At 35.1% G+C, this 25830-nt stretch overlaps 1 protein-coding gene across 4 annotated transcripts in view; it reads right to left on the reverse strand.

Moving 5' to 3' along the window:
* The window catches only part of CACNA2D3 (calcium voltage-gated channel auxiliary subunit alpha2delta 3), a 470721-nt gene that overhangs the window by 133697 nt on the left and 311194 nt on the right, over positions 1 to 25830 (reverse strand). For all 4 annotated transcript variants that reach the window (XR_012634269.1, XM_074914174.1, XM_074914173.1 and 1 more), the window contains one exon: positions 1027 to 1044. Coding sequence is in view for 3 of the 4 variants with exons in the window: in XM_074914174.1 (XP_074770275.1) it covers positions 1027 to 1044 (18 nt within the window). In the remaining variant the exon portion in view is untranslated. The remainder of the gene's footprint in view (positions 1 to 1026; positions 1045 to 25830) is intronic.

Raw genomic sequence — 25830 nt, forward strand, 5'->3', positions numbered from 1 at the left:
GTGACATTCAAATATACATAGCATCATAAAAATAAAAGCTCCCATGCTCACATTTCTTAATTTTTAAACTAAAAAGTGGACAAGATACATTAATTACCCATTTTAAAGTTTTGAGTTCTGTGGATGCCCTCACCATTCTGCAAAAGCTATCCACTGAAGATCATTTAACTTATAGCTCCCATTAAAAACTGAACTTTGATCATCATCCAAGACAGTCAACAGCAGTGATGTTTACCTGAGTAATTGCTATGATATTACTTACTAAAGGTGCTTTACCTAGCACAATAAGAATGACTTGGATGAGTGAGTATTGCAATTTCCCAGTATATTTAATTCATTTTTTCTTTTTAATATTTTTCACTGCAAACCACAAAACAGCATCTAGATTTTCTGTTTTCTGGAAGCTTTAATTATATTTGTGAAATATACAAGGATGATGCAACAGGCACCAAGCAATTCTTCGAGTTTGCCACAATCATTGTGCTAGCATGATGTGCTATGGTGACACTGGTAACATACCATATCGATGTAGAAGTTGTTTAAAGGCAAGAGTATGTTGCATGAAAACTGTCTACAACCTATTAGACAAGTCAAATGTTGGATGTATTCAAAGGCATGTTGATAGATACAGTGGGGAGCAGTGAAAGGGCACCAGCTATACCATGGGTTCTGCAGTCTCTACAATGGAGATAAAATGATCCAGAGATGTTTCATTTGGAGTAACGGGCTGGTTTTTTTATCCTTACTATTATTTCAAATTGTTTATAAAATAGCCTCCCTGTTGTTTTAAAGTTGTAGGCTACTACATACCTATCATGTTAAAATATTTCGTATGTTTGAAGAGCTGCTCTCAGCAAGTACCTTAGCTTGCCTTGATGTCAGCTACCCTTCTTGCTCCTCAACTCCAGAGCCTCAATTACAGTGAACTGTTTCACTGATCACTACTGTACCATACTCACACCACCATGGAAACATGAAGGACTGGTGACTACTTTGAATGACTAAGATTTGATCAAAATATTTTACCTTTTGAGCCTGAGGGAGCTGGAAAACAACAAAACAGAACAAGCAATCATTATACATCAATTTTAACAGCTACTTTAGCTGTGTATTCATAAAATTACAAACATAATATAGAACAATGTATAAAGGAAAGAAACTAGAGAAACTAGGCTTACGTTGCCAATTGATTCAAGTTATTGAGGGCTTATTAACTAAGGTTTTTATTTGACAGCTTCTCTACTAGGTATCACAGAAGCACCATGCAATGTGTTAAATACCACAATACTAAGAGAGGGACTGTTTTCTCATCAGATATGGTATCACACTTGAACTGTGAAGTAGTTCCATCTTCCTTTACACAAATATAATTCAACATAAAGATAGTTTTAGTTTTAAAACCAGCCATTCTTGGCTTGAAAACATCTAAATCTATACTTATTGTTAACAAAACTGACATTAAGAGCAATTTATCCTATTAAAGTAGGAGGTTGTATTCTCTACGACAGAGGAAAGAAAAACAAAATGGTAATAGAAAGTTATTGGCTGCCTATGCAAACATATGATCATATATGTATGCATAGAACAATATGTTTCTGTACTGTAAACACAAGTATGATTATATGTACATATATGCAAATAAACAGTGTTTATACATATATGCATATTCATACCACACAGATGTTCTTAGACAAGATTAGCCGTACCTGATTGTATGCACAGTATTTACTGTAAGCAGCAACTCATGTAAGAAGGCATGGAGAGCAGGCAGTAGACTCCATTACATAAAAAATACTTTATTTATTGAGAGTTGGAAAATGGGTTTTGTTCTCACTTTAGGAAAAAAACACCCAATGTAGGTAACAGAGAGGAGCTCAGAAAAATAAACTATTATAGGTACAATACAGTTTTGCCTTTTTCTGAATTCATCTCCTCTTACTTTTATGCTTGTAGAGAACTTCACAATACACAACAACTGACCCTTGTGCTAAATTCCACCTTCTCAGAATTTTTTTTTTTTTTCTAAAACAAACTATTTCTTTAAAGGTAGCAGCTGAACACAGAATCAGGCAAGTGAATCAATACCAAATGCAAAACGACCTTCAAGATCTCTAGCAAGCTTCTGACATACCTTTTGTCCTTGATCTGAATTAAAACAGATAGAAAAAACAACTTCCATATAGTACTCTGCTAAAAGCTAATGTCCATATTAGTATTTGTCATTAAAGAATTGTCACGTGATCACTAATTCACAAATACTGAAAGCAACCAGCCACAGTTTCTCTGTTTTCACAATATAAAATGTAACAAAATTCATGGCAAGGAAAATTGCTGCAAGTAAATTCTTTCATCCTAAAACCTGAATGATCTGATAGCAAATTACAAGTATGACCTATATGTTTTTCTTTAAAAGCCTGTTGTTTAAATAATTGATTATATAGAATGATATGCTGCGGAAATTGCAGATCCCCGCTGAACTGTAAACACATGAGCTAAATCCTGTATTAACAGGTTAGATCACTACTTAGAGCAGTTTAAAGCTTTTCTGAACATTTATCTACTTATTAGTCTTTAAACTTGGTTAACTACTTTGATAAGTGGAAGCTTTTTCTTTTTTTCATTCTCACAGAAGGGTAATGTTGCACTATGAATTCTTTAATTTCCTACTCTAGCACTGAAACTGGTTTACTCTCTAACCCTTTTTTCAGGGGTTTTGGTTGGGTTTTTCTGGTTTCGTAATGCCACCTTCTTGCTAAATACATGTAAAAATTACAAGCATCCTTTCATTAGTATCTCAGCTAAAGACAGGTGCAGTGAAGAATGATGTCCAAATTCCTACCTTTGGCATAAATACTAAAGAACTCTACAGTTTGCCCAAGCCCCACTACACATAGCAAACTCATGTTTTCATAATGAGCTAATTTGTATGCCATAGTCTACAAAACAGTATTTCACATACAGTCAAGGCATCCAAGGCAACATAGGCAATGTTAGGTACAGAAGTATCATTGCAGAAATACTTACTTCCAGATAACATTCAAACTAAATTAGAAAGCTTATAGTCCACATACAGTGGAGACAGGTTCAAGGAAGCAGCTGCGGGTGGGGATATAGGGGAGAACATTAAAAATCGGAACAAACACAAAATTCCAAAACAAATGCATGCACACACACACACACAATGCTCTATTTGGACTTCACATTTAAGTTGAATCCTTTTACAAATACTAGTATTCTTTGATGTAATTTTTACAACTTGTTTTCAGAACTGGAGTTTACTCATATTTGAGCACATCCCTTCAGATACATATGGTTTGATGCAAGGAACTGAAAGAAGTAATGCCTCAAACATTCATCAACACAGAAAACCTCAAGGACAAGCTGGGGCCTTTGGATTAGTCTAAGGAATGTCACCCAAGGAAGCAGGAGTGTATGGAAGGATGCACGCCCCCCACTGCCTTGCAGTTGCATTGTCAGACTCCTTAGATAAGCCTAAGATAAGTCTTAGATAAGCCTGTGACTCTATTGTGTACACCAGACACCATGCACGCATTGCTAATGAACTGATTAGGGGCAAGAGTTTCTGCCCCAGAAGCTGGATGATTGCTCAAGAAGAATGAAGTCAGCAAAAACCTGTGGGACCAGATGAAAAACTAAAGGTGGGCAGATATGCTAATCAGTTGATATGATGAACCTAAAAGGCAACAGAAAACTTTGCTGTGTGTTCACCCACAATCAAAGCTAGATCCGTGTGCACCCACCACCCAAGATTACGGGACCTGAGACAACGCTGGATCCAGGGGAGGTGATCTGGATTTCTTTGACTCTTTTTCTCTCCTTTCTTTTCCTTTTTCTTTCCTTTTTTCTTTTTTTTTTTTTTTTTTTTTTTTTTTTGTAGAGAGGTATAAGATACCACATTGCTTATTATCCTTTTCCAAGTTTAAATTGTTTTCTACCACAAGTAAAAGATTTTAACTGGTCATTTGGTGTCGTTTCACCTTAATTTAACCCGAGAGGATCACAGAACGGTTGCGATTCACAGGGTGTCCAGTTCAGGTTGTGACATTTGGTCAGGTTTTGCCATGTGAGGGAATTACAGTCAGATGGAATGTAAGTGAGGATTTCCTATTAGTAATTGCCACACAAACTAAATGTTACACACTTTTGTATATGAAACTGTCCCTATTGCTTTTACTGAGATTATTTTCTAGAGCACATTAATAAAAGTTTCAAAATCAGAGTTCCATATTATGTGTTGCTGAATTCAGTTTGTCAATCCCATTTATAGCCTTTAAAAATCAAGAATATTTCCTTACTGTGAAATATTAGTAGTCCAAGCCTTAATTAGGAATAATATGGTCAGCAGATGAGATTTACATTCCATTACGCTTTTCCCTGGGCTGGCATTCTTGTCACTTTTCACCTAAACTTCAAAATACAGGTTCGCAGTCTTTTCCTTAGAAAAAAAAAAATCTGTCTTTGTTACAGCCAGACAAATCATTCTGTTGCTGATTTGAAACTTGGCTGTTAGAAGACCCTATATGTCAGCAATTCAGTTTAATAATTGCTACAAATTCCTTTGAAATAAACTACGGAGGTTTGTCTGACATTACCCCTTCTGGGAGGCCATAGGAAACAAATAATTTTCCTAACAATAACAGTAATAGTCCTCTGGTCTGACCCTTTATTGCATAGTCTAAAAACTGCCTGTCTCTGTGTAAAACCCAGCGGGTACCTCTGATTCCTGTGGTTTGCTTTATACGCTGCCAAGAGGCAGTTTTGCAGTAAACTATGTGATCATTCCCTGGCCCTCAAAAAGCAGTGCAGATCTTTCTGTTCTACTTGCACCTATGATAAACTATGCCGTTTTGGTGTCTTTATTCAGGTCCAACCATACCAAAGTACCTCCTGTTTTCCATTAGGCTCTCTTCCTCCCTCTAATGATTGTCTCTACAGAAGGTACATGATATATACACATAAATATATCTGGTTTATATACAATATAAACATATCTGTTTTACTTGCTCCTAGTTTGCCATCTGGGTAATGCATGTTTTGTTAAAATGACTGTGGCTGAGGTGCAGGGAGGAAGTCTGGCCATTCACTGTCTCCTGGCTGCTGGAGGTGGGTTAGGAGGAACCCTCCAGAGGGGTGTACCTTCCTCCACACAACTGCTTAGTAAGGAGAGGATGTTGCAGTACTGCCAGGTATGGCAGGGACAGGAGCCTGCAGACATGTAAGCACTAGGGGAAACCTGAGAGGATTTTCTGATGTAGAAAAGTAGACTTAGGGATCTAAATGGAACTGTGTAAATTTTGCTGCAACCTAAAAAAAAATGGATAAAGAACAAGATAAGGCCATAGAGCCTTGCAAGGATGCAGTGAAGAAAAGGGAGGGGGATTTGTTTTCAAACTCTTTTTTTTTTAATCTATCTTTCCCAGAAACCCCAAATTTTCTTTACTAAAAAAATTTTATTCTATTTTGTATTGTAAAAAAATACCCTTCAGAGACTGCAAGCCCCCTGAGTTTCACAATATTCTTGATTCCAGTACGACTTATTGAGAATTCCACCTCTAAATTCAGGTCAGCTTGGGTCCTGTCACACAATGTAAAACAATAAATAATTGTAGGAGGTTTTTCAATACTGTTATTGCACACATTGTCATGTTTTCCTCACTAGCAAATAATCTAGTACTGTTTTAAGCCCTTTGTGGAAATGTGTTTGGTATTAGCAGAAAAATTACAGACATTACTAAAATGGTAAATCAAACCAAGACAGGCAAAGAGAGCAACATCAGGGATATTGCACTATTTCTGGGACCAGATAACTGAGGCCAACATGAGTGAAACAAACAAAAACATAGATATATCTGAAATACTATCTTTAGAAGCAGGAGGCATATGTTACAGGACCAGTAGTTCTGTTAAGTACTCCATGCCAGTCATCATAAAAGTCTGTCTCCTTTCACCCTTAACAAAAGAAGTTCATAAAGACTGATTTTGTAAATGATTTAATGATAATTCCAAAACAAAAAGGCCATACACTTCTAAAATATTTTATAGCCATTTCAACAATTTATTCAAAACATTATGTAGCTGTATGTCCCAAATTTCAAAGAAACCAAGTCTAGAAGTCTTAAAGGAAAACATACTAGAATTAGAAAGTTATTGTCCTGTGGGATCAGAATTCAACCTTATGTTTGTTTGAAGAACAGCAAAAAAAAAAAAAAAAAAAAAATCCTGAGACTAGAATATACTTGTTTCTTGTTATACCAAAAACCTATTTCTATTATTAGAGAAACAAAAATATAAATCACTATGAAATTAATTTTTCATTCTCTATTTTTCTAATAATAATTGAATGAAATGATCTTTGTCTAAAAACTTATACTATTGCAATGTATTTATGCTAAAGCATTCAACTCTTATTTTGCATTCACTGACCTAATTTCAACAGTCCTATTCTCCTGCCAGACATTTAACTATCACCAGTCTCAGGAAAAAGCTAACAACCCTACTCACTTGATTGTTTCATAATCAGATACAGTACAAATCAATAGAAATTTACTACAAAGATGCCAGTAAATAATCAACAATTATGAATACAGTTTTGATAGTACAGACATTCCTGTAAATAGTTTCTGGGCTGCACCAAAATTAACATCTATGCATAGCTAAATTTATGGTGGTTTGCAATGTTCAGACTTATCCTGTACATGTCACATACTGACTCTGAATTTGGCATTGAATGTATGTATTAGAACTTTTACTTTTTGGAAATATGCTTTCACGAAAGATGTGAAATACTGTGGCAAGCATGTAAGTCCTATACTTAACACCACAGCAAGGAGGAAGACATCACACACATCAGTGAAGCTCCTCAGAAAAGAATGAGAAAAAAAAATAGAACACTTAGTGCATATATGTGCCAGGTACTCTATAATATAGGTTGTTTATTTATGCTATTATATAATATAATTAAATGTAGGGTTAGGTGATTATTTATTTACGTGTATATAGAAATGCAAAGCAGTTCATACATTGCTAGGCAGGCTTTCACAGCTCTTCCCAAAAATGACAAAAACTTGCGAGAGAATGGAAAGAACATTCAAACTCTCAATTTTTAGCAGAAAATGTAAATTCACTGCTTTACATTCTACTTACTCAGTTGCTATAAGATACAGTATTTAAATATTATTTTGATGATTTTTCCTTTACAATCTATGTACTTACTCTCCACTTCCTAGAATCATGTACTAGAGGCATCAAGTAATAGAGGCATCATAGATAATTATATGCATACATGGAGAAAGAAATAAAATTCAGCCTCCTACTGGGATGTTTGTGATGTTAAGATTTCAGTATAAATATTAGAAGTGTGACATTAACCTGCAGCTTACTGGGCCAACATCTGTAAGAAAAATGCACTTCAGTTTTCAAGGGATTCAATACCAAATCCTTCTTTGTTCATGTAATTGTTTTATTGTGGTAACACATATTTTGCAATAACTACAGCATTTTAGAAAAGGATCGACTGTGCACTGCATGCAAAGGATAACCGGTCAGAGGAAATGCAAATGTTGCTGTGAAGGAAGTAATAAAATATAGATAAAAATATAGATGAAAACTAACATTCTAGTTCTCTTTGTACACATTTTATAAAGTACATAACTGTTTATTAATGTAAATCACTGAATAATTTCTAACGCACTGTCTAGCAAACTTGGCTTTAAAATGAGAATCATTAACACCAAAATATCTGTCTGCCTCTGATCTCTGAACTTTGTGTTGAAGGTAACAGAAACCCATACTAATAGGAATATTCGTACATTTTCACTGTGAGAGTGATTGACTGGAGCACACTGCCCAGAGGGTCTGTGGAGACGTTCAAAGCCCAGTTGGACACAGTCCTGGGCAACCTTGCTCCAGCTAATCCTGCTTGAGCACAGGGTTAGACTAGATGATCTATGAGAGGTCCGTTCCAGACTCGTTATTCTGTGAGTCTGTGACTGTGATTCTTTTAACTGCATAAACTAACTATCTCTCTCTCTAATGAATACAAAATATTTACAGGAAAGTTTGTATTTAAATTACTCAGAGTGATTACTTTAAATGCAAAGTTTGGTTAGAAACTTTAATAATAAACAATTATTTTCTTAAGAACTATGCTGATATTACAAATAAACCACATGACTAAAGATCAAAGTAGCAACCTATTCATTAAATCTGATGCTCTGTGAACATTCCACACACCATGAACAAAATTTTGGCCTCATCATGTGTGTTTATGTGTGTTTTGGCCTCATCATGTGTGTGTTAAAGGGAGTGAGTTCTATTTTTATTATAACATCAATAAAGAAAAACAGTGCAAAATAGATGTCCATGGTTAATTCAGTTTGTGTATGAAAACGTATTATGTATAAATATTACTATATTGATTTCCCTATGTAAATTATTGATATAACTATTCTTTTATCTGTTATATAGCAGCTATTTCCTTTCTAATCAAAACCTACAAATATTCATGCATAGAATTGGAATATTTTTCTAAATATAGACAACTCCAAATAAAGTTAATGTTTGTAAATTACATGTCATGTAATACTAAGTGACACAATCTACATTAAAATCTGCATATTTAGTCTTTTTATCTCATACAGTCTTTTTATCTCAAAACACTGAAAATAACAGTTTCTAAAACGGGGACCATTAGTATTAGAGTGCCACCAATAGTCTTTTCAAAATGTTATGGCTATTTGTTGGATTATTAAGGTTTAAGTTTTGAGGATGACCTTCTTCAACTTATGGAGACAACTAGTCCAATTGCACTTCAACAGTGGACAACATGAACAAGAGAACTAAATGTACACTTCCATTACACCATAAAGAAATTTAATGCTGTTTTGTGAGACTGTAAATAAGTTTTCTCTAAAACTTGTTCTTTTGGGGAACACACAGACTGATCTTGAATAAAGTGGGATAATATTCCTTTTAGGGGCTGGTGGTTTTGACAGTCCTTGTTGTACCTCATACAGGATCTGTGCACTGACTTCAAATTTCTACAAGCTCCAGCTCACAAATTGTTGCAAATATTCTGGGTTACAAACACACAAGGATTTAATGCTAATTAATATCTTCAGTAATATCACTAAACGTGAGCTCTACAATTGACTTTAAGAGGATGGATAACAGACAAGCACCCGCAGCAAAGAGCTTTCCTTCATGATGATTTTCTATTCTTATTTAAACCTATTGCCTATATTTCACTCACTACCAACACTTGAACTACATAGTTATTCTGTCAGTGAATGACTTAGTAGTAGGGTTTTTTAATTTATACAGTACTCAAAATGTTCCCATACCTGAGAAGAGCTTCAGAACTAATTGCTAGATCTAGAGGCACAGGTCCCTAAATGTTCTTGGCCCTGAAAATGATCAGAAACTTTCAAGCTGCTTAAATACATTTTATTATAAAATCTGAAGTTGTAATACAACTTAAATTACATGACTGGTGATAATTCCCGTATTTCCATTAATATAGCTTATTTAAATTTTAGTGAGATAGTAGATTTTGTGTTTGTTTTGTTTTGCTTTGATCAATGTTAGTGGTCAGTCAGTCAGTCTCTTTATATTACTGGTACAGAAGTGAGCACAGCAATGTAAATAATTTAAAAGTATTATTCTAACTTCTGTTGCTACTGAGAGAATGCAACAAGATGTCCAGACATGATGTTAAATTTCATTGATGACCATATTTCACACTACACGGTAAGTTAACCTGAAAATAATTTTGAAAATGTATATATTATTGTTATATTTTGTATTTTAATCTTTTTACTGTTTTCTGGTACAGCAATCATATTATCACAGAGAAAACCATTCTGTTTTCTGCTGCTTCCAAAATTATTTTATTTACACTGCACACTGGGGTTTTTTGCTTGTTTGTTTTGAACTACTGTTTGGTTTGCATTCATATAATAGGGATGTAGTATGATTTTAATAGACTATAAGAACTGTTTATGTCTTGAATGTGTCCCCTTTTTTTTTACTAGTCTAAAATCAAGAACAGTTTAAACTTACATTATACCACCAGATCAGTCTACTACAAAGGTCAGAATATGAATTTACCTACAGTAAAGTATCTAAGTAAAATTTTGAAGATATAGAACAGTATTTTATTATTTTTCTCTTAATTTTATTCATTTATTTTAAAGTATTTACTATTCAACTTTTTTTACTGTGCTTGCTTTTAGCATTAGTTGATTGCTAAAGCACCACAAAGTTTGGAAAGCTCACAATATAAATCATAAATTTTTATTCAAAAGATGAAAAAATTATTGGAATCCCTGGATACCAAAAAGATAAATGGATTAGGAACTAGATATGGATTATCAAATATCATGATTGTAGGACCAGAATTTTTTATCATCAATTTATAAGCAAATTTATCCTGAACATTTGAATAATAGCCCTTCTAAAAACTTTTAGATATACAGATAGAACAACCAGGGAAGCCAGAACAGTGTTCAGAACTGAACTAAGGCAGAAACTGAGAAAGAGCTTCTGATCATAACCTTAAAGTCTGGTAACAAAAACCCCTCACACTACACTCTACTTAACCATGTACTATTCAACCTTAACAGCACTGAAGAGGTTTCACACTGTATAAGACAGTAATCCAATGTCCATTTATTCTACATATGGAAAAGAACTGAAAACAATACACCTGTATTCTAGACAACAAGCATTTTTTTCAGCTTTCCTCTTACTCATAATATCAAAAGGAAAAGAAATTTTTAAAACTAAACATCATTACACATAATATGACATCCAACATACTTGTAAGATTCTGGTTCTCATCTATGCAAAATAGCATCAAATTATATGGTTAGGCTCTTTATCCTTATATACTTTTAATACTTGTTAGTATTTATTAGCATTTGTACCACCTCTAGAAGAACAAATAGTGTAAATTTAATTATTACTAATCCCAACTATTTCCAAATGAGACATTTAGAAAGACTGTTAGAAAGGCAATAGATTATAGCATTAGCATCCTTCCCAGAGTAGTTCTAGTAAGAGAAAAATAACTGCATTGTATTAAAAAAAAAGAGCTGAAAAAAAAACCCCAAACACTTGTATTTCAAAGATAAAAAACAAAAGCAAGGTCTTTGTACTGTAAAGACTTGTTCTGAATTACCAGGAGAGGGAGAGAGGGAAGGGGGGAAGAGAAAGAAGGGAGAAAAGAATCAGCCTCAGAAGTTAGGTGCATATACACATATTCATTTTTTCATCTATTCTCAAATAAATGCCCCTTCACATTTGAAAAAAAGGGCAAATTCTCTGACAGTCCTTCTAGAAATGAAAAATCATTTCATCATCATAAATCCTCTTAAGAGCTAGCCACACATCCTCTCTCCCGCAATAAAATCCACACTGGCCTCAAAGCAAAAACAATCTTGAAGTGAGTTGAGTGGGTTTTTGATCTTGCTCCATATTATATCTTACTTGCTCTACATATCAATGTAAGACCAACATCTAAAGATAATCACTTTCTGATGAGGTATGAAAGTGTATTTGACTTAATGAATGTGTAAAGCAAGCCAGAACTTCTTTTAAAACTTAGATTTACTAATTGTGTTTGTGATTTTCAGCATGTTACTCTGGTAGTATTAAATGGGATTGCACTTCTAAAACAACTACATTTTTCTATAGTCTATTTTGTAACCATCCAACATGCTCTAAAAAGGAAATGGCTGTAAGAATGTGTATAGTTGAATTATCCAAACCCACTCTTTCCTCAATCTTTTTTCACAGAGTACCATTTCTTCTGTATTGCTAGAGCACTGCTCTGCCAGAAGTGGAGGGTGTAGATAGCCCCTGCTTCCATTCCCTTACTCTCTGTCCCTCTCCCTTACTCTGCCAGTCAATCCATGCAGCATTTTAGGGGTACAATTTAGAAATCTGAGAATCCTTTCTTCCTTGCTTTAATGAGTATTCACAACCTAACAGGAGTAAAGGAATCTACCCTGGTGAAAGGCTTTTGGGACCTATCTTTGAAAGTTTGTATTAAGCACAGTTCATACCAGACATTCAGTTTAACTTTGTGGAATGTTCATTTAATAAGAGAGAAGAATCTTTTGCTGGCATTTACTCTATTACATGTAAACAGCATCGTTTCAGGATCAGTACAGTTTGGACTGTGACCACAAAACACGCCATAGAGAAACAGACTGTAAATTACTTCATGTCTAGCAGTTTCCTGTAGAAGTAAACATTTTCATATTTGCAGGAGACACTATTTACAGGTATGAAGATAAAACAGACCTATTAAGAAGTTTACACATCATTTCGTGTCACGGACACAGGGTTAATAATAAAAACATTTGTATTCTGTATAAAGCCTGCCCTGACATCAGTGGACTGACAGAACCTATTTATAATATTTAATTCAATATTATTTTCCTTTCCATTATCTTTGTTTAGGCTTCTTTTTGTTTCAGTTGTTCTTTTTTTATTTTATGAAGAAAGCAATGAACCTGTAATTGAAAAAGGAAAGCTTTGGCTCATACCAGGAGAAAGCAAGGCACTTGCAAAACTACTGTTGAATGTTTAACACATAAACACAGGGGAAAAAATAGGGAAAGTATGGATTGAGTCCAAGTGACTGAAGTTTGGCATGCAAGAATAAGACCAGAAGAATCAAGCATAAGGAAAAAATCAGCACGGAGAATCTCATCAGTAAAACACAATTCAAAGTAATCTATCTGCTTTTGATAACTAGAGGATTAAACTGATCTTGTAAGAACATGAATCTGTGATGCAAATGATTCTAGGAATGTCAAAGCAAAAAGAAATGGAGCTGGGCTTGGGGGAGGGGAGGTTATAATTAACTGGACTTACTCTTTACTCTTTCTCTTTCTTACTTGCTTAGAAACAAGTCCTTCCAAAAGTATTTTAAAATCAGTGATTCTAGAAGTCTGATGCAAAAACTGGAACCAGTACAGGCCTCCAAGTGCTAGAACCAATTATCTTTTAGAATTAAAATACTGAACATTTTATAATCTGCTTTGTTATTTGCCTAACAAATACATTCACAACAATTATTATGTTTTCTTTTTTTTCCCACTTATCGCTTCTGAATGAGCAAAACTCTTGTACAAATTTTATATTTAGCTAGCACAAAACACCTTGAAGGTTATGTCAGTAACCAATGGCCCAGAACTGCTCTGAATGGAGCAATATGCTGGAGGGCATAATGAGATAGATACTGTAGGCTCATGAGATTATTTGAGCTGATAAACAATAGGGGATGCATTTTAAAGGAAGAAAGAAGGCACCAAAGTGTTAGCACAATTTCATTTGCTAAGAAATCCACAGATATGATAATAGGTCAAGGGCATTAGAAAGCAGCAGGAAAGGCATCTTATGCACAACTACTAAATGGAAAGCTTCAAACAGTTTTTCAAAGGGAATCGCCTTTTCTCTTATTTATCAATTTGCCTCTGAAAGGGCAAACCATCAATGGATCCATCTTACGGCACATCTGCAAAAATTCAGATGAAACATAAAGAAAAAGAAGGAACAAATTGCTTGTGAAAAATACTGCATAAAAGCTACAGTGAGACACCCAGGAGTTGAGCTCAGATAGGTGTGTAATTGTACTGTTTTGCTTTGCGAGGGAAGGAGGCATAATCCCTAAACCCAGAAAATAAATCTCCATAAAAATAATGTCCAGGCTTTGTGTAAGTATTTGAGAATCAAATGTCCAATGTGTATTTTGCAAATAAATTAACAACCTGCTAAAATACTATGCTCTAGCAGGAAGGTGGCCATCATGTGACTTCGGATTAGAAACATGTGTTTCGGGCTCTCATGCATAAGCAAAGCAACTGATTCTATCAGTTAACAGAGATGTACAAGATCAAAGGGCAGGTTTAAGTCTCTAATTGTTGCAAGCATTATTTTTAAAATATATGAGAAAAAAAAGAATTTTGTTTTTAAAAAAAGCTTGGAAAATGCTCCATCATTTAACATTGTAAAAACTCTTAGATGGACAAACTCCTAATCTAACGATTCATTCTTTCTCTTTTCTATAATATTTTTATATCAGTTTATGGGTAGGCTGGTACTACAGATCTGGCTAGTGCTGCCATTAAAAATGATAAAAGGGCATAATCAATGCTGCTGCTTGTTCATTAGCTCTGTTTTGAGGAATAGGTTCTGTCTTCATACCCTTCTAATAAGTATGTAGCTAATGTATCTCACCATTCTAGTTTTACACTGAGATTTTATAGCTATACTTTATTGAAAAAGCCATGGAGCGTTTTATGGACTCTTCACACTGCAAGCTGAATTCATCAGGCTCTGTAAAGATTCACTCACTCTGTAAAAAAGAGCTACACTTCTCTTGCTTTTTTATATTGGAAGATTTCTGTTGTTACTCTGCACAACTGGAAAGTTCAAAGCTTCCTAAAAGCCATTTTGACCTGATGGCCAATAGCTAAGACTCTGATTTGTTGGAAGACCATGAATTTGAGAGCACTTCTAGATGATCAAAATTAACTTCAAATAAGCAGTTTTTCACTATTTAATACAATGCTTTTGAAATCTAGTTCAAAGAATGGTTTTGGTCAGAGGCAAATTTCTTTATCACCTTCTGCTCTTTTTCCTTTGTTGCACTAACCAGCAGGTCAAGAAAATTTTCCCCATACTTCACTCCTTCATTATAAGAACTCATAAGAAAAGTTCTCAAAATTCTTTCAGCTATCTCAGAGCTAAAACTGTTTGCAGACATTAAGGATATTTTTAGGCATGCCAGGACCTAAAATGTGATAAATCCCATTATCTTGTAGTTGGCTACACAGCAAACTTTTTGTGAACATAAAATGTCTGATAACTGCAAAATTGGCTTTCACTGTATGTCCATTTTCTTAAACTGAACCGTAACACTAAAAGGACAAGGTGAAGGAGGGAAGAAAAATTAAACTTTTCTCTCCTATAAAGGCAACTTGCTGTTCACTGTAACTCCTGAATTTTTGAGGCTTTAAGGTTTTAATCCAAGAAAGAAAATGTTAGAATTGTTCCATCAGTCAAGAGAAATATAATCCAAGCCCCTTAAACTGAGCTTTAATACATTTAATCTGTCTTCTCTTTTACATCAGCGTAACTCCAGGTACATAAATGTCGATACTACTGATTTACTTCAGAGTAAATTAAAGAATAAGAATCAACAAATGTAACCCATATGGAATACAAGCATATAGCTGACAGTTTTCTGGAATAGGCCTAACAATATTGAAAACTGAGGCCTTTATTATTATGCAGCACAACAAAAAGATATTAGAGAGCTCTGTAAATTGTATTGTTCCTCAGTGTTAGTATACTGTTTCTAATGTGTATTCTCTTGTAGTATTTATGTGCACGAAATAAACACTATTGTAAAAAGAAAAAAAAAAAAAATCATGTTCTGTAACAGAAGTCCTTAAATGGAATGGCCCTATAGGCTGCTTGTGTCAAGTCTTGCTAGAGTCTTTAGGGATTTTAATGGTTTACCTAGCACTAGGCAATGTAAACTAATATTTAGGATGATTACATTTTCCTCCCAAAAAATGTGACATCAGTGCAGGTGAAATGGCTCATGAATTCCAGAGAAAACATAAGTGCTAAGCCTTCTCCTGCTATACTGATGTTGCTGAAGATCATGCATTTACCAACTGGTTAGATCATCTTTCAACTATGTATTAAGGGAAATACTTGTTTGGAAAGATCTGATCTGACAAAATACAATGGTGTGGACAAAGGTCAAATGCCTTGCTGTCAAGCAGCAAGAACATCAGTAGGAAATATCCTATTATTCCTTGTAGAATAAAGTGTATTCCTGGATAATTTCTCCAGAAATTACTAACTTCAAAGTAAATATTAGTCATAATGACTTTGACAAACATTAACTTTAATGTGTATACTGTATTGTGTGCATGACTGAGTCATATTTGAAATCTCCTGATTATATAAAAAGGAGAGCTATAAATAACTTAAATTTTTGCAGAACAATAGACAAAATAGAAGATTATTTCCTTTTATTCTCTCCTCTTCCTTTTTGCACTGAATTCTGCCACTGCAGCAAAGCTTGAATGGCACCAATAATTTAATAAGCCTTTCTTATTATTTCAGGTTTTCACTCCAGCAGTGCAGATAAAGCATATTTCACTGCCCTCTTTCTTCCAGAAAGTCAAAGAATGATATATATGACATCAAAGGAAGGGATTTAGTACATTATACTAAATTCATTCCTTTCCTACATTATCATTTACCCTAAAAAATCAGTTATGTGAAAACTAAAGACAAAAACAGAGGAAAAAGGTAATATAGCTGACAAAATAGCTACAATTTCCTCATAATTAACTCAATTTCACTCAGAGTGGAGGCAGTAGGATCAAAGACAAACAGTTATCAGCTGTGAACATCTTTAAGTAGTTATTTTCCCTAAGAACAGGCATATCATCCTAAACGTTGGATTCACCATAGCATATGGAGATCTAAAACCAAATCCTTCCTTTAGCTAGTGACTAGTCACCTTTTGATTTTATTTTTGTGTCACAACAAAACTAGAAAAGTCCCTGTGAAACAAGCTGAAAATGAAAAGCATTTTCTGTCCCCTCACCTAAAGGCACAGTATGTCATTGGCAGACCGCAGCTGGAAATGGTCCCAAGCTGCTCTATCTCTAGTGTGCAGGTGTCTGCAAATGAGACCAATACCCTTTTGGCATGAATATGCCTGTTAATCAAATACAACAGCAGAGCAATTCTCTGTAATTTGTATATAGTCACTGGTGGGAGAACATCCAGCAGGCAAAACCTACAGACATTTATAATTCTGTGGATTCTTTTTCACATACATCCATCAGTTTTCATGTAAGAAGAGACTAATTTGGTGCAAAGCAATCATGTCATAAGACACACCACATTTACAGCAAAAGCAGCAAAGAAAAGCTTAACAATTCACGACAAAGTCCTAACATATCATCGTGCTACAGCTCTGAAAACAGCAAAATATATTCCTTTAACATACAAACCTTACTGAATTTCCAAATTTAATCACAGAATGCATTTTGTGAACGTAACTGCTTTGAAATACTATCAGAGCTGTAAATACCAGATTGCCCAAATACTTTAATGAAATTCAGTTTAACCAAACACAAGTGAGGACTCCACGATTCTTAAGACCTGGACAAAGAACACGTGTGGGAACCCTGTAGAAGTGGGCTCTACAATCTGAAAGGCTTGAACATTCGTGTGTGTTTTCACATTCTGCCCTTCATACTTGAGATCTCAGAGACTGATAATTGCTTATTGCATTGACATACACTGTTTTACTGTGTCCTTACACTCTCTGCCCTTTCTAAGCAACTGGCAATCCTTACTATTACTTTGAATGTAAATTATATGAGGAAGGTGTTGTTATTTAATCCTGTCATCATACATCATCTACCAGAGTAGGAATTTAGTTGTTTATTAGGATTCACGGGTCTTGACAATATCAGCAACGGTCAGTGACAAAATCGGAGCTGAAATTCACAGTGATGTGAAGAATATGGAAAATCCACATTAAAATGGTCAGTACAACCTAAAAACAAGCATGACCTTAGAAAACAGTAAAAGATAGTGTGTATAGTCACAGCATTTGTAGGAGAGGAAATAGAAACAGAAGACCATTACTGAGAATTACATCATATGAGAACAAGCTGATATGGTTATTGGGAAACTGGCTTATTTTTTGGAAAAAATCATGATCAAATATGACAAAGTTTGTAAAAAAGTAATTTAGTTGAAACATCAGAACATGTAAATGAAGAGGTGGAAGAATGTTAGACAGATGTCAAAGCACTTAAACATGTTAAAACTTCCCTGTTGTTTGAAACATCATTTAAACTCTAAAAGTAAATAGCACTAAAATATTCCTTTAGCTATCAAATTCTGAGAATATTTCAAAAATAGGACAATTTTTACTCTGTTTAAAGCAATGTTTCTGCAGGAACTATTCTGATTTGAAATTAGATATTTAATCTCTCTGTGCTCCAGTGATGAAAAATAAACAGAGACCAAAGTCAAACCATAGCTACCCTGTCACATAAAATACTAGAAAATAGAATCAGTATATAGCTAAATGCCAAGATGTAACACTGCTCTGATTTCCCTGCTATGGTTTAACATAATGCTTGTCTTATTTGCACCACAGTGGGAGCAGAGCTGCTTAAGGCCTAGCTTTGCTGTGCCATTACAGCTGCTTGCTGATGTTGCAGGAAGAAGATAAAAATAAGTTCTATATCAAAGCCTCCAAGTGCATTTAAAGAAATCAACTGCATATCTCAAAGTTTGAAAAAGTACAATTTGCATTCTGCATTTCTCGTGTAAATGTACACTAGGAAAAATAATTTTAATAGTAATCTGTTTCAATGGAAATAAAGTACTGTAATATTTATAGTCTGTGCCAGAGTTATAATGACTGTGGGGCGAGAAGTGAAGTGTCTCAGCATGTTCCACATGTTTTTAACACTGTTTCTAAAGGCTCTGGAGGCTATTAAATTTAATGAACCCATCTGCTATGAAATAGAGGTCCAAACATAATCAGTTTTCTCAGTGCCATATAATACAGATGGCATTCCATGTTCCACATCCCCAGCAGGAAATTTTATGTTCCTCTTTAAGTGCTGGACTTTTGTTTTTGTTTTTGATATTTTAAACATCTTTTTGATGTATCATATATAGCATTTTATAGTGTAAATACCATATATAGCAATACACATTGAAAGTGTTAATTCATTAAAATAAATACTATTTCCTTACAACATTCTTTCTAGTGACATTGACAATTAGCAATTAGCTCTCCGTAGTAATATTCTTTGCAATGCAATCCCTGAAAATTGCCCTAATAGCCTAAGTTCCAGCACTAGCAGTGGAGTAAAGCAAACATGTAATTTATCAAAGTAGTTTACTTCAAAAGCTGAAAGGTACATATTCACAGACATACATGTGCATAGGTGCTATTTGTGCTTATGCATGTCCTTACTTGTACATACCGTGTTTGCGGGAAAAAAATGCACAAATTTTTATTTAAAGTATTCGTATTCCCACTAGGTCATTATGGACTTTATTTTCCTTTTCACATCCCAATTTTCATTTCAGGGGTCTCAATTTATGTGTTTTATTGGGACACACTGCACTGTGACTCCTGTACTGGTGTGTGAGCAAGGGCTCTAAGCTCAAATTTAAGTGGCACAGCGTTCCTTGCACTGATTAGCACCCTGCTGCCTAACAGAAGTAATTCAGATGTGCATTTTCTAACAAAAAAGAACAACACCCATTGTTATTTTGAGCTGCATCTGAAAGATAATGAGAGTGCATTATTTCTATTCAGTTGAGAGGTTTATTAATTTACTATCTTGAGCACTCATTATGTTTTTACAGTTGACACACATCTTACTGAGTTTGAAACGGTTAATGTTGTTAATGGTAATTCATTTATTCTAGATCCAGCAGTAAAACAAACAGATTAGAACTGTTTAGGAGAGAACGAGAAAATACTTAATTATGGCAACTGGAGATTTTGGGCCACAAAACTCATAAAAGTCATGGCTCAAAGGTTTTTTTTTAATTGGGCTCTCAATGAAGATTTCTACAGACAGCCTGCTAATCATCAGCATAAAGGGATGTTGCACCTACATACAAATATGTGCATAGTCTTTTTCTACTGTGTGAACAAGTAGCTGCACTGATCACCACTGTTAATATTTCAAGCACTGTCCCATATCTACAAGATCCCAGTCCAAATACAGCACACCATAATTGCTGGGCCAGATGGTCTGCAACTTCAAACTGTAATCATGCTCTTATACAAGCTTTGAAAAAGATGAAATGGTCAGAGCTGTTATATTTTTCCAGGAAAATTAATCCAGACTGAAGCACTTATAAGAAGGCATTCCCTGGGCTACTTTCTACTTTTTCTCCCATATCAGAGTCTTCAAAAGACCACTGCAGATCTGTAGCAAACAAAGCAGAGCTTGAAGAACCTTATTTTAAGAACAAACGACCTGATGGAAGGCCTGATATCCATGCATGGGATTTTCCTTCCCTAACCCAATTCACTCAAATGTCAAAGCAAGAAAAGGAAGTTCTCATGGGAACTTCAGAGTCAGTCAGAAGTGATGACATTCTCTGATAAAGAGCTGTAAATTATTAGAGATTAAGAGATGCTAGCCACAAAGGGAAGGTTAGAGCATGTAACCAAGTCCAAAGTGGGATTGGGAAAAAAGCAATACAGATTTCTAGTTTTAAAAATATTTTAAAAAATAAAAACTTACTGCCTGTGTGTAAGTTTTCTTTTCACAGCTGCTGATTAATGATATTTCCTGACATTCAGTTCTGCAGTGAGTACCAATATTTACTTGCTGTAGACATACATGAGCATTCTGAACACTCTGATGCATTTTCATGCGTACCAGTACTACAATCTAGAAGTTAGTTTTGAAATAGAGGCCCAGGGAACCTTTTACTGTGATAAAAATGCTAATGTCACATACTTCTTATAATAGCACAATTAACTTGTGCCACCAAAAGTATTTGAAGATATCTCTGGGAATAGAAGCTAGTGAAAAGTGGGTACTATTTAATTTTTGTTACTTTATAAAAGCTCTTCTGTGCATTGAACACAAAGGAAACTGTGTGAATGGAAGAAGCATTAAATAGCATTTTTATACCTCACCAGAAACTCCTGGATGGAAAAAATGCCAGCAAAATAGCTTTCAGTCTGTAGAACTTTCTGTTATATCTCTGTACATTATACACAGGACTTCATGTATACAGCTTCCCTTGCTGCTCTGGAACTGGCTCAGAATTCATCCTTTGACAAAGACCTGTATCCCAGAATCTAAATTTCCATACTTAAAACATTTGGATTCTGATGTGACAGGTATCTGAGAAGAGTGAGCTTCCTACATTCCCTATAAATTTCTGCAAAGAACCTGAACCAGGGTAAATTGTATGCCTATATAGTACTTGATTATTTGTTTTAAGGATGAAGAAGAATAAATTGGAATTGTTTCATCATATATGTAATTGTAACATCCATCATAAACATTTCAGAAATGCTTTAGCTGTATTTATTGCCTTCATAAGGGGAAATAAGTTTATTGGACAGGTTGCTTTACTAGCACAGTATCAGCTTCTTGGTCAGAAAATATTTCTAAAAAATCCCCGCTTCGAAAAAAAAGAAAGAAAAGAAGGATTTTTTTTTTTAACAGCAGTTGTAGAATTGAACTAAAGTCCATAATTTAATGTATGTCTATGAGAAGGTGGGGATAATGCAAATGAAGTATCAACATATAGTACTTTAACACTGAAGAAAAGTATAAAGAATAAAAACCACTCACCATTCATATTAAGATGAATCATGACCTGTAATAACTCAGAATGCTTTTTTAAAAAAAATTAACTCAAATTCTGAAGCACCAGTCATATCAAAATATGGAATGAAATAAGAATTTTTATGCAAAGGAATCCTGCAGTTGGAAACTGAACGGAGCCAACAGGGTAACGTATGCCTGAATCTGCTCACAGCTTGAAACTAATAGCCTGAAGGAGATGAACTCAGTGGTGCATTAGATCCAGAGAACATATTCAGGTACGGTTATGAGAAACAAATTTCACGAGGAAGAGTCAACAAAGTCCAAGTAGGTCAAATTATACACACCAATAAACAAATTCTCAATTGCAAGCTTTTAAGCAGTGGTAACTCAGGGGTCAGTCCAGTCTTTTTATTTCCTGCAGCAAAAAGCTGTGTTTCTTGACATTCCAGATGTTACTATGAGTTAAGGGCTTCTGTGCTTTATAGATGATTACCCACAATGCCAAGAGACCACCTCTATGCAATACTTCACTTGATTATTCTGATGCCCAGGCAATTTTGCTTTTCCCCCCAATATACTCACTTGTATTGACTTGCTATAGATGCACATATGCTTAAAAGAAGTCATCGACCACTTTAAAATTGTTTCCTCCCTGAAATACTTTCATACTTCTAGAATTATTTTCTACTCAGGGAAGAGCACTTTTGGAAGATTTCAAGCAGAAATCCAACTGTGTTTTTAAGCACCCATTAAGGTATTTTTGAAGCATACTCGTAGGCCTTAGTGATGTTGATGCAGCAACATCAGATCCAAATGTGACCTTCTTTTGAGGCAGAAACGTTACGTTGAGATGGGTCTGTTGGAGTGCTGGCCAGATCTCACTGTCTAGGGCCCACTGTACATGTGTCCCACCTGCAACCATCCAAGCTAAACCTTACAGCACCTCTAGGCTACACAGCTGAACACAAACGTGTAGCAAGATAATCTCTTCTCCTATCACACTCCACAATCAAGAATCATCTGCCTGTCCCCTCACTCTTGACAGCCCAAACACCCTTTCCTATGGTATCTCACAGATCCAACAGAGCTTGCTCACTTCTAGTGCATATCAAACTGCTGACTAGAGAAGTACAAATGGAAAAGAAACCAAGCCTAGGGAAAGGTGTGGAATTTGGGATCAGAGGACTCTGAATCAAAACTAGACACTGGCTGGTATATATCACATACTTCAACCCCAACATTTTAGCCTAAAGGTATTGGCAGCACTTAATCTACTAGCTTATTACAGGACTAGCACTTCAACTATAGTGAAACTGATTTTAGAATTAGCCAAAGATAAGCCTGTAAAGACTACTCCTCAAATGACAAAACCAAGCACACTGAGGAATCAGCCCAGTTCTGCACAGACCTAAATTTAAATTATTTCAGAAATCTGTTAAGTTTCTCTGAGAGTCACTGACGCTTCTTAGGATTACATCACTCCTATATCAAAAGATCTTTTTTTGAAAGAAGTGAGGCTTTGAGTAACTGATAATAATGTTTCCAACATGAAATCCTGGTTTTAAGGGAACAGAGACTTTTTTGATGGAGGATAGCTAAAACTGACCCTAGGAACTGGCTGGTTACCTCTTCAAAAAGGCAAGAAACACTGGGGAGAGAACAAAGTCTAGGGACACACAAAAGGAAGCCAGTTCAGCTGTCTGCAAAGCAAGGATTCACCCAGAGAGGCCTAGTCTCAGTTGCTTTATGTGACCCTGACAGTGTCAAAGGCAACACAGACCTGACATAAATACAGGTTCCTCCATGTTACATTTTCTGCATATGATGTCTTGCCAGGGATTTCCAGTTCTATAAGTGCTGTACTTTTTTGTAACAGTAAGTAGAGCACCTCAGGGTGTCAAAGCTAGGTTGAACAGGCAGCTGTATGAACATTTTGCAGACATCCTCTTACAGGAAAGGCGAACAGACGCAGGAATTAGACGCCTTGTTTTAGTAGCAAAATTCTTCTGAGAATATTCCTAAATGGTATCAAACACTTAAATATCCTGAACAAATATTGGATGAGAACAGGCTGGGGCATCAGGGGAAACGTTTTGTATCCTGAGAGTATTCCTGTCAAGCTTTTTTCTGTCTGGATCCTGGTATGTTCCAGCCTAATGCTGCATGCTCAGAAACAGCAGGGCTGGCCAATTAGCTCTGATATTCAGTGGGAAGGGAATGAGGAAGTATACTCCATGCTGTTAGGGCACAGTGACGCTGATTACAACCCTGTATATATAATCCTGAGAATCTAGCTATGGCTGTCCTGACACAGCTGGATGATAAGAACATTTAAGCTGTCTGGGAATACCCTACTATTTCTAACCTGGCAAGGTCCAAGCAGGAACACAAACTGTCTATGAAAATCAACAAGTTATGAAATGGAAAGGATTATTTAGATGGCACTTCCAATGCCAATACAGTAGAGATGGCCAGGGAATTGTCTCTGGCACCTTTAGCTGAGGCAGAAGCACCCATGATTTGTTACAAGGTTCCCTTCATTGCTATTCCCAAAGTTTTGTATGTGACTATGCTAATTTATCCTGTTCATTTGTCTATTTTTTTTTTTTTGAGGGGAGCAGGATGGAGGAGAAAGGTATTTGCACCTAAGCAGATCACGGTGTTCTATCTTAAAATCTTTTCTTATAGCATCCAACCCATTAAGGTCCTGAGTGGAGTTTTCAGACACTTAAAAATATGTGTGTGCATGTGAGTATGTATATGAGTGCATGTGTATATAGATGTGTACATATATATATATATATTAAAAAGTGTATATAGTAACATTATTTAGCCTTAGTCAACAGAGTGAGAAAGGAAGAGAAAGAGAAGAACGTCGAAGTATTTTATTTTGATTGCAGTAAAACAGCTTTGTTTGGATTTAAACAGTTCCTTTATTCAAGAATGTAACAGCTCCGTTGGTTTTCCTCCTCTCAAGATTCCTTCTCTACACTCCCTCTAGTGTTCTTAAATTCACTTGCATTTACTCACCCCTGCTGTATTCACTTAGTATTTCACACAACATTAAGTAGTTCATTTTCCTTAGCCTTTCCATAACCTACAGGAGAATCATTGAAAGTTAGACTAACTTTTCTGAATGTTTTTCTCCCTGCAATGATCAAAGAAATATAGATTAACAGACAAAAGAGAGAGTAAAGTGTAAAATTAATTCTGAAACAGCATTTTGTATTTTGTTGGTAGGTAAAGGGGAGGACTTGATGTTGAGAAAGGAGGAAGATTTATTTGGAACACTTTTAGTGCAATATTCTTCAGCAAACAACGAGGAGAGTTGTACTAAAACACCACTTAAATGGATCTCATCCTGCTACTCTGTCTAACAATACAAAAACTCCCTTCAACATATACACACACTGATTACTTCAAGCATATAAAAGCAAGAAGTGAGTAAGAACTAGGTTTTCATAGTCATCTCCCCATTTCATGGGATGCCCTGAAGGGACAGTGGTAACTGGTAGTTTCTGTTCATCTCATCCTTATGCTTCAATAAAAGAAAGAGAACAAAGGGGAGACTGGATTAACATGTCTTTTTTAAAAAGGAAACACAGATAAGTAAATTCCCTCCAAAGCAACATTTACAGGCAACTCTGTTTCTCCTTCATAACTGCAGTTTTAGTATTTATTTTACAATACTCCAGCCATGGCCACAACTGAAGAATAGAAAAAACCTAAGCAAATCTAAAAATGAAGCAAAACTCTATTTTCAGAGTGGGCTCTTTTCCTAGAATATTTTTGTATCAATTTAAAATGAAATCTTCTAGAAACATTACAGACTCAAAACGAAACAAAGAAACAAAAACCCCCCAAATATAAAAGTGAAGCTGATGAGATTCTCCCACCTTGTCCCATCTTCATGAAAGTAAAAATTTAAAACAAAAAGAAACAGCTTTGCCACTGGTCATCTGTGGTGATCTTCATTATAGTGAATACTTGGCATTACTTGTAATAAATTACAGGTATTTCCTACAAACTCTTGTTCTACAGACAATATACAACCAAAATATTTTAACTGGATCAAAAGAAACAAGAAGAGAAATAGATAAAAAGTTATTTCAGACCAACCCATGAAAATGAACAACCATCTGCAAATCTCATGATTTACCACAAATGATACAGAAGTATCATGAGTGCTCAGTCTCTGCATAACAGAAAGTTCTGCTTCAACTCTATAATGTTTCAAAGGGATGTCAAATTAAAATTGGACATTTATGACAATTTTGTTAGCATATCACCCATTTAATCCACTTTAAAAGGCAGAATCTTCTCATTATTCTTCCCCAGGACAGTTGTCCCCCAGATTTTGACCCACCTTTATATACTAGAAGTATTGATTCTTGTCAGTCTAAACTTTTATACTGATGTATTCATT

This window comes from Athene noctua, chromosome 10, assembly GCF_965140245.1.
Source record: "Athene noctua chromosome 10, bAthNoc1.hap1.1, whole genome shotgun sequence".
Classification (NCBI taxonomy): Eukaryota; Metazoa; Chordata; class Aves; order Strigiformes; family Strigidae; genus Athene; species Athene noctua.